The following is a 13,780-nucleotide window of genomic DNA, read 5'->3' on the forward strand; positions in this document are numbered from 1 at the left end:
TCTTCAAAGTGTCAAGCTATTACCAACTACATCTTCACAATGTAAAGCTATTACTTACTTCATCTTCGCAATGTCAAGCTATTACAAACTTCATCTGCACAATAGCGAGCTATTACAAACTTCGTCTTCACAGTGTCAAGCTATTACAAACTTTATCTTCACAATGCCAAGCTATTACAAACTTTATCTTCACAATGCCAAGCTATTACAAACTACATCTTCACTATGTCAAGCTATTACAAACTTCATCTTCACAATGTCACGCTATTACAAACTTCATCTTCACAATGTCAAGCTATTACAAACTTCGTCTTCACAGTGTCAAGCTATTACAAACTTTATCTTCACAATGCCAAGCTATAACAAACTTCATCTTCACAATGTCAAGCTATTACATACTTCGTCTTCACAATGTCAAGCTATTACAAACTTCATCTTCACAATGTCAAGCTATTACATACTTCGTCTTCACAATGTCAAGCTATTACATACTTCGTCTTCACAATGTCAAGCTATTACAAACTTCATCTTCACAATGTCAAGCTATTACATACTTCGTCTTCACAGTGTCAAGCTATTACAAACTTCATCTTCACAATGTCAAGCTATTACATACTTCGTCTTCACAGTGTCAAGCTATTACAAACTTCATCTTCACAATGTCAAGCTATTACAAACTTCATCTTCACAATGTCAAGCTATTACAAACTTCATCTTCACAATGTCAAGCTATTACCAACTTCATATTCACAATGTCAAGCTATTACAAACTATATCTTCACAATGTCAAGTTATTACAAACTTCGTCTTCACAATGTCAAGCTATTACAAACTTCATCTTCACAATGTCAAGCTATTACATACTTCGTCTTCACAGTGTCAAGCTATTACAAACTTTATCTTCACAATGCCAAGCTATAACAAACTTCATCTTCACAATGTCAAGCTATTACATACTTCGTCTTCACAATGTCAAGCTATTACAAACCTCATCTTCACAATGTCAAGCTATTACAAACTTCATCTTCACAATGTCAAGCTATAACAAACATCATTTTCACTATGTCAAGCTATTACAAACTACATCTTCACAATGTCAAGCTATTACATACTTCATCTTCACAATGTCAAGCTAGTACAAACCTCGTCTTCACAATGTCAAGCTATTACAAACTTCATCTTCACAATGTCAAGCTATAACAAACATCATTTTCACTATGTCAAGCTATTACAAACTAATACGGATTGGATTATATACTACCGAATGTAGCCAATCATAGCCATCGACAGAAAGACTGTAAATATTATAGCGTATTGGAGGGGTAAGGGTCATAGGTACATGACTGTGTTATAACACGCCCCCAAATACGTTCTATATGCATAAATAAAACCATGGTATACATTTTATTAGGGAAAAATAGCGGATGTTAGGTTGTATTTCAATGTTTCTACTTCAATCGGCATTTTTTTAGCGTCTGTTAGGTACATCAGATCATTCTTATAACCATATAAGGAGTACACTAAAAATGATGACGTCACACCCTGAGCGAAGTCGTGGTACAGATTTATGTTGGATGAATTTCCGGTGAGGCAGATATGTTTGGAATCGCAAACTGAAAAAGAAGTAAAATGGGTGGAGGCAGAGTTAACAAGTGAAAGTAAGTTATCAATACCCATAATTATGAAAAATACTTACATAATCTAATATCATCATCTAGGATGTCACAGTGACCAAAATTCTGAAATATAAAACATGAATACAATAATTGTGGGCTTGAAATATTTCAGAAAATTGAATTACTTCCCTTTGATTTAATTTCATATTGCTCAATATGCTTGAGATTTGTTTTGGCTCATTCAGTTAATTTTTTTTTGTGAGTGAATTTTACAAACTGAAGTTGCCTCCCTTTACCAATATTTTTCAACTTTGATACACGAAATGAATGTCCAAGACGTCGACTGAGTGAGTAAAGGTGAAGCTAGGTTGATATTTCGCAAGGAATACTTTAAGACACGATGAATTTCTTATGATGTCGCGGAATTTCTTCAAGAATTTTTCAATCAATATCAAATGTGCCAAGGATATGGGTCGTCTGTTACTTCGCAAGATTAAAGATTTATTACTAGCTGGTTTGGACCGTTGATCTGGTTCTTTCATTGCGCACTGCGTAACGTTGATGGTCTTCATTAGCACCAATAGACGTAAAATGTGAATTAGGGATAGCATCAATTTGCACCAAACCTCATTTTTTAGTGTCAAATTAAGAAAACTATTAGATTAATTAATGTTTCTAATGAATTATCATGTATTATTAATAATATCATTATGTTCTTATTGCATATAATTAAAGAGTTTTAACCAATCATGAATGACCATATAAGTACAGTCTGGATAAACTTTTTGACCTTTCTTGATCGGGTCACTCATAGGAATTCTGGTGGTAATTCTCTTCTAATTTAGCTAATTATGAATTAATTATGGACATGTGAGACAAACTGATATTTTTCCAAGTCAATAGAACACATCTACTTTCTATTCATATAAGTATTAGCATTTTCATTTTCTTAAATGAAAATAAGGGAACCCATCTTTAAGACAAAGGTGATCGTAAGATATTTTGTAAATAAGAACCAATATTCGTCTTCTGTGATATTAAAATGGTCTCTTACCTTGACTTCAATAAGAAATCTTTCAGAATTCCGCCAATAATCATAAAAATGATTAAAACCATAGCCAGGTATGATACAAGGGGGAAATAACCCTTGATGTTCCTCGGCAAATTTTGTTCCTATGATTAAAGCTGGCATGGTAAAATTAATAGGGTTTGAGAATTTATAACTGAACGGTTCGTAATATACCACTGCCTGCAATAAACAAAGTGATCAGTTAAGACGAGCTTAAAGACTTATAGACCTTAATATTTATTTTACCAGCTGATAGATCTCAATATCAGCTATCCGTATAGTTGTCTAAATATTTACTTTACCAGCTGATAGAGTTCAATATCAGCTATCTGTATAGTTATCTAAGTATTTACTTTACCAGCTGGTAGAGATCAATTTCAGCTATCTGTATAGTCATCTAAATATTTACTTTACCAGCTGATAGAGCCCAATTTCAGCTATCTGTATAGTCATCTAAATATTTACATTACCAGCTGATAGAGCTCAATATCAGCTATCTGTATAGTTATCTAAATATTTACTTTGCCAGCTGATAGAGTTCAATATCAGCTATCTGTATAGTTATCTAAATATTTACTTTACCAGCTGATAGAGCTCAATTTCAGCTGTATGTATAGTTGTCGAAATATTTACTTTACCAGCTGATAGAGCTCAATATCTGCATTCTATATAGTCATCTAAAAATTTACTTTACGACCTGATAGAGCTCAATTTCAGCTATATGTATAGCCATAATAATATTTACTTTACCAGCTGATAGAGCTCAATATCTGTTATCTATATAGTCTTCTAAATATTTACTTTACCAACTGATAGAGCTCAATTTCAGCTATATATATAGTTGTCGAAATATTTACTTTACCAGCTGATAGAGCTCAATATCTGCTATCTATATAGTCATCTAGATATTTACTTTACCAGCTGATAGTCTATATTGATATCATTTTTCTTTCTAGCCGATAAAGCTCAATTTCAGATATCCTCATTACTGCTTAAATCAAACCCTTTGTCCCGTTGTGTGTAATTCAAACATGGAAATTTAAAACGACTTCATTTCCATCACACCCATTCATTCTCACGAGCAGATATTACCCACATTCTAAATTCCATTTCCCATTAAGCTGACATATTGCTCCATTTGTACGGCATCTGTCCAAAGAGAAATAAGAAGCTATCATTTAAACGTACGGGCTGCCACAAAAACCAAATTACCTTAGCTATAGTATTGTTTCGTTCAGTCATCAATAGGACACCATCAGCTCCGGCCGAATGTGACCCTATTACTGAGTAATTCCAGTCTACAGACACTCCTTTGGTTTTATTCTCGATGATTCTATTCAGGTTACCTTCTAGCTGAAATATAAAGAAACAGGATGCTTTAGTTGTTAGAGTACTCTGACCTTCACAGTCAGCTTAACTCTCTAATATCTTTAGTCGACTCATAGTCCTTTATTACATGATGTCTAATAAGGTTTAGAAGAGTAGGACGTAAAACTCTATTCATTTCATTTCATTTTATTCTGTGATGTCATTCGGGAATTCACGGCGGTTTTCCTAAACTAAATACGTTATTAAGCATCAGTGGAACATTTCAGCGGATTGAGTATAAAAAGTTTTGAAACAACTAACATTCAAACCTACCTAATGATACTGTTTTATATAACAACTAACATTCAAACCTACCCAATGATACTGTTTTATATAACAACTAACATTCAAACCTACCCAATGATACTGTTTACAACTAACATTCAAACCTACCCAATGATACTGTTTTATATTACAACTAACATTCAAACCTACCCAATGATACTGTTTTATATAACAACTAACATTCAAACCTACCCAATGATACTGTTTTATATTACAACTAACATTCAAACCTACCCAATGATACTGTTTTATATCACAACTAACATTCAAACCTACCCAATGATACTGTTTTATATAACAACTAACATTCAAACCTACCCAATGATACTGTTTTATATTACAACTAACATTCAAACCTACCCAATGATACTGTTTTATATAACAACTAACATTCAAACCTACCTAATGATACTGTTTTATATTACAACTAACATTCAAACCTACCCAATGATACTGTTTTATATAACAACTAACATTCAAACCTACCCAATGATACTGTTTTATATAACAACTAACATTCAAACCTACCCAATGATACTGTTTTATATTACAACTAACATTCAAACCTACCCAATGATACTGTTTTATATAACAACTAACATTCAAACCTACCCAATGATACTGTTTTATATAACAACTAACATTCAAACCTACCCAATGACACTGTTTTATATAACAACTAACATTCAAACCTACCCAATGATACTGTTTTATATAACAACTAACATTTAAACCTACCCAATGATACTGTTTTATATTACAACTAACATTCAAACCTACCCAATGATACTGTTTTATATTACAACTAACATTCAAACCTACCCAATGATACTGTTTTATATAACAACTAACATTCAAACCTACCCAATGATACTGTTTTATATTACAACTAACATTCAAACCTACCCAATGATACTGTTTTATATTACAACTAACATTCAAACCTACCGAATGATACTGTTTTATATAACAACTAACATTCAAACCTACCCAATGATACTGTTTTATATTACAACTAACATTCAAACCTACCCAATGATACTGTTTTATATAACAACTAACATTCAAACCTACCTAATGATACTGTTTTATATAACAACTAACATTCAAACCTACCCAATGATACTGTTTTATAAAATCGTCAGCGAAGTCTCTTAGATTTAAATTATTTAAGACGGTTTTATGATTTTTGGCCTCGACTGGGAATCCAACATCAACCCCAATTGTAACAAAACTGAAAAAATAGATACATTGTAGTACAGTATAAATATCGTCTTTAATGAACTGCAAGTTGTGATGTTTGGGCATAATTCCCGTTAATGCACACTTCTTGACGTTGCCTGTTTCCATTCTCAAGAGCAGTATTTCACAGAAAAAACGAAAAAAATGAAACAAAACATGCAGAGCTATACGGTATCCTACCCGAGGAATACACCCCCACCTCCCTCGCCCCATTCCCCGTTTAAAATACTGAAAACTGAAAACTGAAAACCCATGACGAACAAATCTTTGGGAAATGTCCAGAGCTGTAAGACAATGTACTGCCCGAGTTTACCCCCCCCCCCCCCCCATCCACCTCATTTCCCGTTTCAAATACTGGTAATACACTGACCCATGACCGGCAATTCTTCCCAAGTAATTAGTATACGTTTCAGCAGCAATTAAACTGTCCATTCCACCAATAAAAAAAAAGATACCATAGACACCAGGATCTGTTGGAATGAAGGCTACACTGTGTAGTGGAGATTTGTCTCCCCTTTCAGTTATGTCGAACGTTTTAGTAGGTAGGTGACCATCTATATAGGGGTAACCTTTATCTACGTAGGGAATCCCTGCTGAAACTGGAAATAGATAAATGATGTATTTTAAAGAACGTAATGCTCCATTTTATCTTTTTTAATTTCAAATACGAAAATACCCTAACGGTTACCAGATATTGACACTTTATTGTTAATTATTGTCAGTTTCTTTTCTTTTATAGTATGTACATTATACAATAAAAACAATGAATTATACGTGAACGTTACTGCACGAAGCGACTTCTTCAAGTCATGTTTATAGAGTCCGGCTTGGTAAAACACCTCAACTTTTATTAAAGAAACAACTTGACAATGAAGTAAAAGCCTTTGAAGCCGTGAAGGTTAAAGCCCTAAAGCCACTCTCAGATGGTAAATTTATCTTTAGGGAGGCTAATAACATGATTAGTTTACATATACCAGTCCGTGAGTCAAATTAAAACACGAGACTTCTAAGACATTTGAGTATCTACTTGGAATTACTATTACATTATTAAGGTGATTGTCCGAGAGATATTTCATTAAGTGGAACAGAGAACGGTTTCGGACGACAAGTCCGTAACTAGGCCCTGGGCGAGATACGTAATAAAATGGGTAGGTATAAAATACCAACTGACCAGCCGCACAAACCCCATGCCGGAAGGTAAATATCGGAATTGCATGGATGTTGAGTGCACTTAACCGGAAGTGCAGCATATAATCTATGTTACGTGACGTCATTATGTATACACGCGGTGTTTAATCAGTGCGAACACAGGCAGTATTGAAGTGAGCAGAGAATTCTAATTAGAGTCTAGCTGTACAACTTGGGTGATATTTAAGGATGTTTTTTTTCTGTTTTAAATTAAAAGTTGAAGTAAGGTGTGAATTACCAAGAGAGTTTATTTACTTACAAACAAACAAACACACATGTTGAAATAAATACTGTACGGGTAAAACGACATGAAAAAGGAGTCATACAGAGAGAAAATGTCTCGTTATGAAATTCCCTGGCATGAAATTGCCCACATCAAGGCTTTGCTCGACTTTATAATTCAAATACAGTATTTCATTTCGATTACTATGATAAATCATCAACTTTATAGTTGAAAAAAATTATAAATAAACATAAAATATTTGAAAAACAACATGCCATATATAAGATAAAAGATAAGATAAAATATCTAAAAAAATCTAAGCTCATATCAAAATAAAGAACTGGATTGAGGGCCTGGCTATAAGAGCCCACTGCTCAGGTCTCCATTGGTTTGCTAGTTTTTGTACATTTCTGGCTAATTGAAGACAAACGTCATGCAGTGTGCAATGAGTAAATGTAGGCAAGACAACGACATGTAAAATTTGTAATTTTAATCAAATTGGGGTACTGCAAAACATCGGAGGAAATTTAATTTGCCACCATTGATAGACAATGGTTATAGGGTCCCTAGGGTTAAGGGGTCGGGATACAAATGACCCATGATTACACACATAGGTGGAAATTGTATTGATAGACAAGGGCCCTAGGGTAATGGTTAGGGGGTCGGGTACAAATAAACTATACTTACACACATAGGTGGAAATTGTATTGATAGACAAGGGGCCTGGGGTAATGGGTAGGGGGTCGGGTACAACTAAACTATACTTACATACATAGGTGGAAATTGTATTGATAGACAAGGGCCCTAGGGTAATGGTAAGGGGGTCGGGTACAACTAAACCATACTTACATGCAAACGTGAAAATAAGAGAAAACGAGACTATTAGAAACAACATGATGGTAGTAGAACTAGTTCTATATGACACAGATCAATCTTATAATATTATCAGTCAATCAGTTATAGTGTTATCTGTATTATCTTGTCGGACTAGAGTTTGACATATATTTTATAATAAATATACATATAATAATAACCCCTATCTAACATTATTGGCAAAAAAACATAAATCAAACACCTAATATCAAGATTACAAACAGATATGTAAGGTTAAATGCCAATCTATGGTGTACATGTACTATCTATTCGGCATATACTTGACGGGGTGTGGCACCAGGCAGGATATGCTTACTCTTATATACACCTGATACGACTTTTCATTATGAAATATATCCTCATTTATGAATGAAAAAAGGAATTGAACGAAGAAGGGAAAACATCCCCTTGTAATTTATTGTGGCAACGTGTGGGGCACGGGGACTAAAAAGCAAGATTTTGAATGTGGCTATAACAACGACGATATCGGTGCGGTAGGGTCAGATTTTTGGGACAATATACCAGTAACTACCTTAACACGTCATAGCGTTTTAAGAAGCGGGCTGTGCCGGTGTAGGTCTGTGTCAGTTACGTAAAACTCCATTTTTATAAAGGTATTGTTCAGGTGTAGAACAGGTGTGTATAGAAATGGTAACAAGCCAGGTGAGAAAGGTGGTATATCGTGATAAATCCCTACTCTTCATTTACTGAGATGAAGGCTATTGTGTCTCAAGTAGAGTGAAAATTACACTATAATATCATATAATGAACGATCAAATATAGAGTTGAATTGCCCACTTCATCACCACACCTCTAATACATAGTTACCTCCTATGCCTAATCCTCTTTAGGCTATCTACAGTAGCGTCTCTATAGCAGGAGAGGCTGGCCCGGGTATAGCCCCCTACCCCCTTTTAATAATCTTTTTTTATCATGGAATGACCTGTGCCCCCCCCCCCCCCCCCTGAAAAATTTTGTAGACCCTGCTCGCCCCTCACCTGATGTTTCCTAGAGACATCACTGTGTATAGTTTCAAAAACCAAACTTAAAGCGATAGCGTATACAAATTTAATTGACTTTTAAAATCCATATTATAGTCTAAATCTAACATAACCTTTTATTGGACTATTTTCCTGGCAGTTATATACGAATGAAACAAGAATTACATCATCTATTGACATAATTAATATGAAAGAGAATGATTGAAAATGTTTACAAATATTGATATCGGCCGAATATAATATCAAACAGACACATTAATATAGCAAAAACTGTAAATGATATCTTCAGGCCGTTTCCATAGTCATAAGAACATACGAGTTTAGAAAACCTCTATACAATCCCTTTAACCTATAAACATCTAAAACAGCTGATGGTATCAAGATTGGAAAATCCAGATCAAACTAATTCTAGCAACAATCACTTGAATATATATTTCTGAAGAAAGTAACAGAAATATTGAAAGATTTTCAAGATGTCGTGTTGTAATATCAGGGTCAAGGTGTATAATTATTTATATTATAAAATAGAGCCAGACCCTGTCCTCAACCTTCTAGTTATTACAAGTAATTCGGGTCTCCCAATAACAACATGTATAGTGTGTACACGCACGTGTTCGTGTTTTCTACTCCTATTTAAATCAACACAATTTTTTAACTAAAAAATGTCATTATTTAAACTTTAACTAATAAAAACACTCTAAATCACCTCTTGTTGACATTTTACACACGCCTTTGGGTTGGCTATTCTTTCTGTTAGGCGTGCTCCGTGTTAGTAACAGCTACTTATTATTCTGGACAATTACCGCCCCTCCGCCTCGTTATATCAACAATAATAATGACAGGCATTCGAACCTTCAAAGAGATAAAATGTTTCTTGGGCAACCATCTCTATTTTTGTCTTCTTAATTAAGACGATGATATTAACATCCCAAATCAAATGAAAAAAAGGGGGAATAACGTAATCAGTAATAAAGACTGTAAGACGTGAACACAGTTAAAAACTCAATTAATATTATTGGCTATGTGAACTCTCGAAGTAGGTTGTCGAGAAAGTGTTGTAAATTTAATAAAACTATTCGCTGCTAACCACGTGTTCTCTTTCAACAGAGATACGGAGTTGATAAAGCATCGTGGGGTCTGTTTGGATCTGGGTTTCTATTAAAAGCTTTACGAACTGCCGTTAGACCAGTAGTGTTATCGATATTGGTATACATAGAAGAAACGTCGATAGAAATTGAAATAGCATTAGAGGGAACTCGAAGATTTTTTATTTTATTGACAAAATCGGTTGTGTCTTTAAGGTAGGCGCGATGTTGACATGCTAGAGGTAGTAAGAAATGATCAATGTATTCTGACACTGCATATGACTCACTGCCACAGTCAGATATAATCGGGCGGCCTTAAGGGATTTTATTCGAGATAAACCAATCATTGTTAGCTTCGTAGACACGCGGAATATCCAATATCTGATAAAATTCAAAGCCCGTAGAATATTATTAGATGTGTGGATTCTTTGAGAATGATATTGCGGGAAAAATCAATGGCGAGAGGCTTGGCGAAGGATCATTTGAAAGACGTGAACCTATCCTACGGTTGTTTTTTTTCTCCGTAAGCTTCGAACAAACGAGAGAAATGTCACAAAAACACAAAAAACTCAACAAAATAAATGAAATTATGTATGGAGAATGAGTGAATAAGAATTCATCCCAACTTAGTAATATCACATACAAATCAATTTTTTTTTTTCTGTAATTTTATTTTTTTTATTCATGTATTTATTCATCTTTCAGTTCCGGTAGTTTTCCGTCGTGATGCAGAATGTAAACATGACCTTAGTGATATCATCTAATTATAGAGTAATATATTTACATATTAAAAACACTCTAAAGACCGAATTACACTGAGACGTTTTTATGTTTTATATAATCATATACCATATTGACATTCCCTTGACTTTCAATATGTCGTTTCATCGTGCATTGCTACTTTTAATCCGTTGAATATTCTAAATTGTTGTCAGACTTGCTAGCAGGATTTGTTTAACCCCTGTGCTAGAACTTTGGGTATTTCGGGACCCCAGCACCGATTTTTTTTCGAATTTCCAAAATGCCATCGAAGATAGCAATTTGGTTATTTCTAACATTGTAGCTGAATGAATTTTTAACCTGTTCATGATCAGTCTACTGTGCAACAATCACAATTAGCGGATATGATACCCCTTTAAATTGAAACACACCATGCTAGTATGTTGGGGTGCATTTCGACCCTAGATAAATTCAGTGCTAAAACTGGATTTCAGTGAATAAAATTAAATTGTAATCTACTCCTAAAGCTAGTTATCTTAGGTTAAAGTCAATTTGGCACTAAACCGAAATGTCCCCATGTCAAAATGGCATCAAAAGTCAAAACTAGTCGAAATGACCCAAATACAATCTTTGATTTCAACCAAAATCATTGGTCGAAATGATCCCCCCACCCCCAAAATTAAAAATGTCGCTAGTTTAAAAATATTCTAACTTTGATAATTAATTATAATTAGTAGCTTATCTGAGTGATTATCAAAGACTAATAATAATAATAGTTTGTAACTTATGTGATGATTAATGAAAGAAAAAAGACAATAGTTTGTAGCTTATTGAAGTGATGATGTGTATATTGGTTTTGAAATAAATACTGTTTAAACCAAGTCAAATTTTTCCATGACAGCCAAGTAATATATAGAATTGGTTGAAAGTGGGGCCGAGTTTCAATACACCTGTAAGAATTGTATTGCACCATACGGAAACTATTAAAAAATCTTAACAACATTTGATAGATAATAAACATTGACACAGTACATTATTTCAAAGATTAAGGTTAATCTGTTATTAACAAATTAATTCAAATTATTAAATAAATTTATGGATATATTCAATATGAAGAGTACATAATATTTTACCAAGATGAGACCTGTTCAATATAAATACGCCGTGATACGACCAAAACACCTCTATCTTATTGGTCCCTGATCCAATCCCTCTACACCTATTTCGGCACCGAAATACAAACAACATACTTTCAAAACATTCATATATTATTTATTGTTAAAGTTGTTCAATGAATTAAAAAAATTATTTGATACCATTTTGACCACTTTGTAAGGGATATTTCAACTAATTTTGGGGCCATTTTGGTTAAAAATTGACTATAACACCTATTGAATCTCGGGGGTCCTGAAGTACCCCAGTAGGTGAAATTTGAGTTTTTTTATACATAATTTTCAAATTATCAATAAATGTTATAACCATATCAAGTTAAGCTAGCTACTTTTGAAATCTTGACCAATTGGTCAATAATTGAATCAAAACAGATGCACTCTGCTCATCCCTAGATCACAACCCGACCCTTATGTAATATTCTAGATTATAGGTTTGGCTTGAAGACAGGATGAGTTTCGCATATCGATATAACTATCATCTTGAATAATTGATTTGGTCAACAAGGAGTCTTTATAAAGTATTATTTGCCACACCTGGGAATATATTTCATGTTCTTTTGTTCAAAATTTCCATTATATATTAGGGGTTCCCAAATACCCAAGGTTCTATCCAATGTTATCAAACGACGTGCTAGCACAAGGGTTAAAGTTTTTTGACTTTACACCAGTGGTTAACTCGACCCCATAATCACCCCCCCCCCCCCCCCCCACACCAAAAATTTTTTATCATTGAGTTCTTGTATTGTCTCCCTCACCTCCTTGAAATTTTGTGGCCCCTATTTAGCCCCTCCACCTCCACGATTTATAGAAACACCACTGCACCATACCAGACATTCCAGACCTCGGAAATAGAAATTGAATTACCAGATATCAAATTCTAACCGGAAGTGGTTTCTTCCTGTCTCTGAAAGCATCAACTTAAAGCTAAATAGATGTTCAACACACAGTATATGCTTGGGGAGAATCTCGTGGTTCAAAATATCAAAACCTAAAATCAGCATATATATAATTCATCGCTAATTGGCTAGAATAAACCACGCCCTATTCAAATAGAAAGGTCATGAGAACGACCTTTGCTGCGCCTTGTTATTATTTGCGTATTTGACAATAATTGGTAGACAGGATCCTTGAGTTTCTCACTTTTTATTCTTGTAAAATATGAATGTCCGTAATTAGTCGTTTATTTACTAATTTACTTTAATTTTATGTACATTTTACAATTAAATTGTGCAAAACAAACTGCATTTCTATTATAATATATTTTTAATGACTTCACCTAATGTTAGTTCAGTTGTACTAGAATTAACTCCCTTTGGGTTTATAATTGAATACAAAAGGACCTAAGAAATGTATTGTGTATTTAATGTAATGTTTGAACATATTTAAGCTATGTTTTGTTATCTTATTTAGTTAGTTTTAATTACGGTTTTAGTTGAATATTTGTTGTTATAAAATAATACAAAAGAAAAGTTTAAAAATTACCTCCAAGTTGGCAGATTTAAAGAAGTGTCATTTTAGAAGTCAGACGGATTCTTGTCATTCCACACGTTCATGTTAGTTTCAAAATTTGATCTCTTGAATTCTCTTTTTTTGGAAATGAAATAGAATGAAGTGAAGTTTTACGTCCTACTTGTCTGCACCATATGGGTTAATGAAGACTGGAAATGTCAGGCAGTTACCCATTTTTAGATTTCCAAGAAAACTATAACACTATAAAACTGTAGCACACATGGCCTTGGTTTATTATTTCACCCGTACATCTAGACGCCTTTTCCATATCAGCCCCTCAAGCCTACATCACTGACAGAGGGAAACCTGATTGAAATACCCAAAGGTATTATCTCGACATTTGCCGGGATTCGACCCTAAAACTAGACTGGCATCGAGTGGTCAGTATCATTTCGTTTCGGTTTTTATTAATTCATTCTGGAGATTTCA

At 33.9% G+C, this 13,780-nt stretch overlaps 2 protein-coding genes across 2 annotated transcripts; one reads left to right on the forward strand and one right to left on the reverse strand.

Moving 5' to 3' along the window:
• Positions 1 to 349: 349 nt before the first annotated feature.
• On the forward strand, positions 350 to 502 carry LOTGIDRAFT_121928 (hypothetical protein; the record flags this gene model as incomplete). The annotated part of the gene is made up of 1 exon (XM_009059514.1): positions 350 to 502. A coding segment is annotated over one exon (153 nt), but the record flags the coding sequence as incomplete, so codon positions are not given.
• Positions 503 to 1,407: 905 nt separating this feature from the next.
• On the reverse strand, positions 1,408 to 7,886 carry LOTGIDRAFT_163441 (hypothetical protein; the record flags this gene model as incomplete). The annotated part of the gene is made up of 7 exons (XM_009059515.1): positions 1,408 to 1,613; positions 1,697 to 1,739; positions 2,671 to 2,865; positions 3,898 to 4,038; positions 5,455 to 5,572; positions 5,951 to 6,179; positions 7,841 to 7,886. The coding sequence occupies 7 exons, from the start codon at positions 7,884 to 7,886 to the stop codon at positions 1,408 to 1,410; spliced, it is 978 nt and encodes a 325-aa protein (XP_009057763.1).
• Positions 7,887 to 13,780: the final 5,894 nt, after the last annotated feature.

The sequence above is a fragment of the Lottia gigantea genome, assembly GCF_000327385.1.
Source record: "Lottia gigantea unplaced genomic scaffold LOTGIsca_39, whole genome shotgun sequence".
NCBI lineage: Eukaryota > Metazoa > Mollusca > Gastropoda > Lottiidae > Lottia > Lottia gigantea.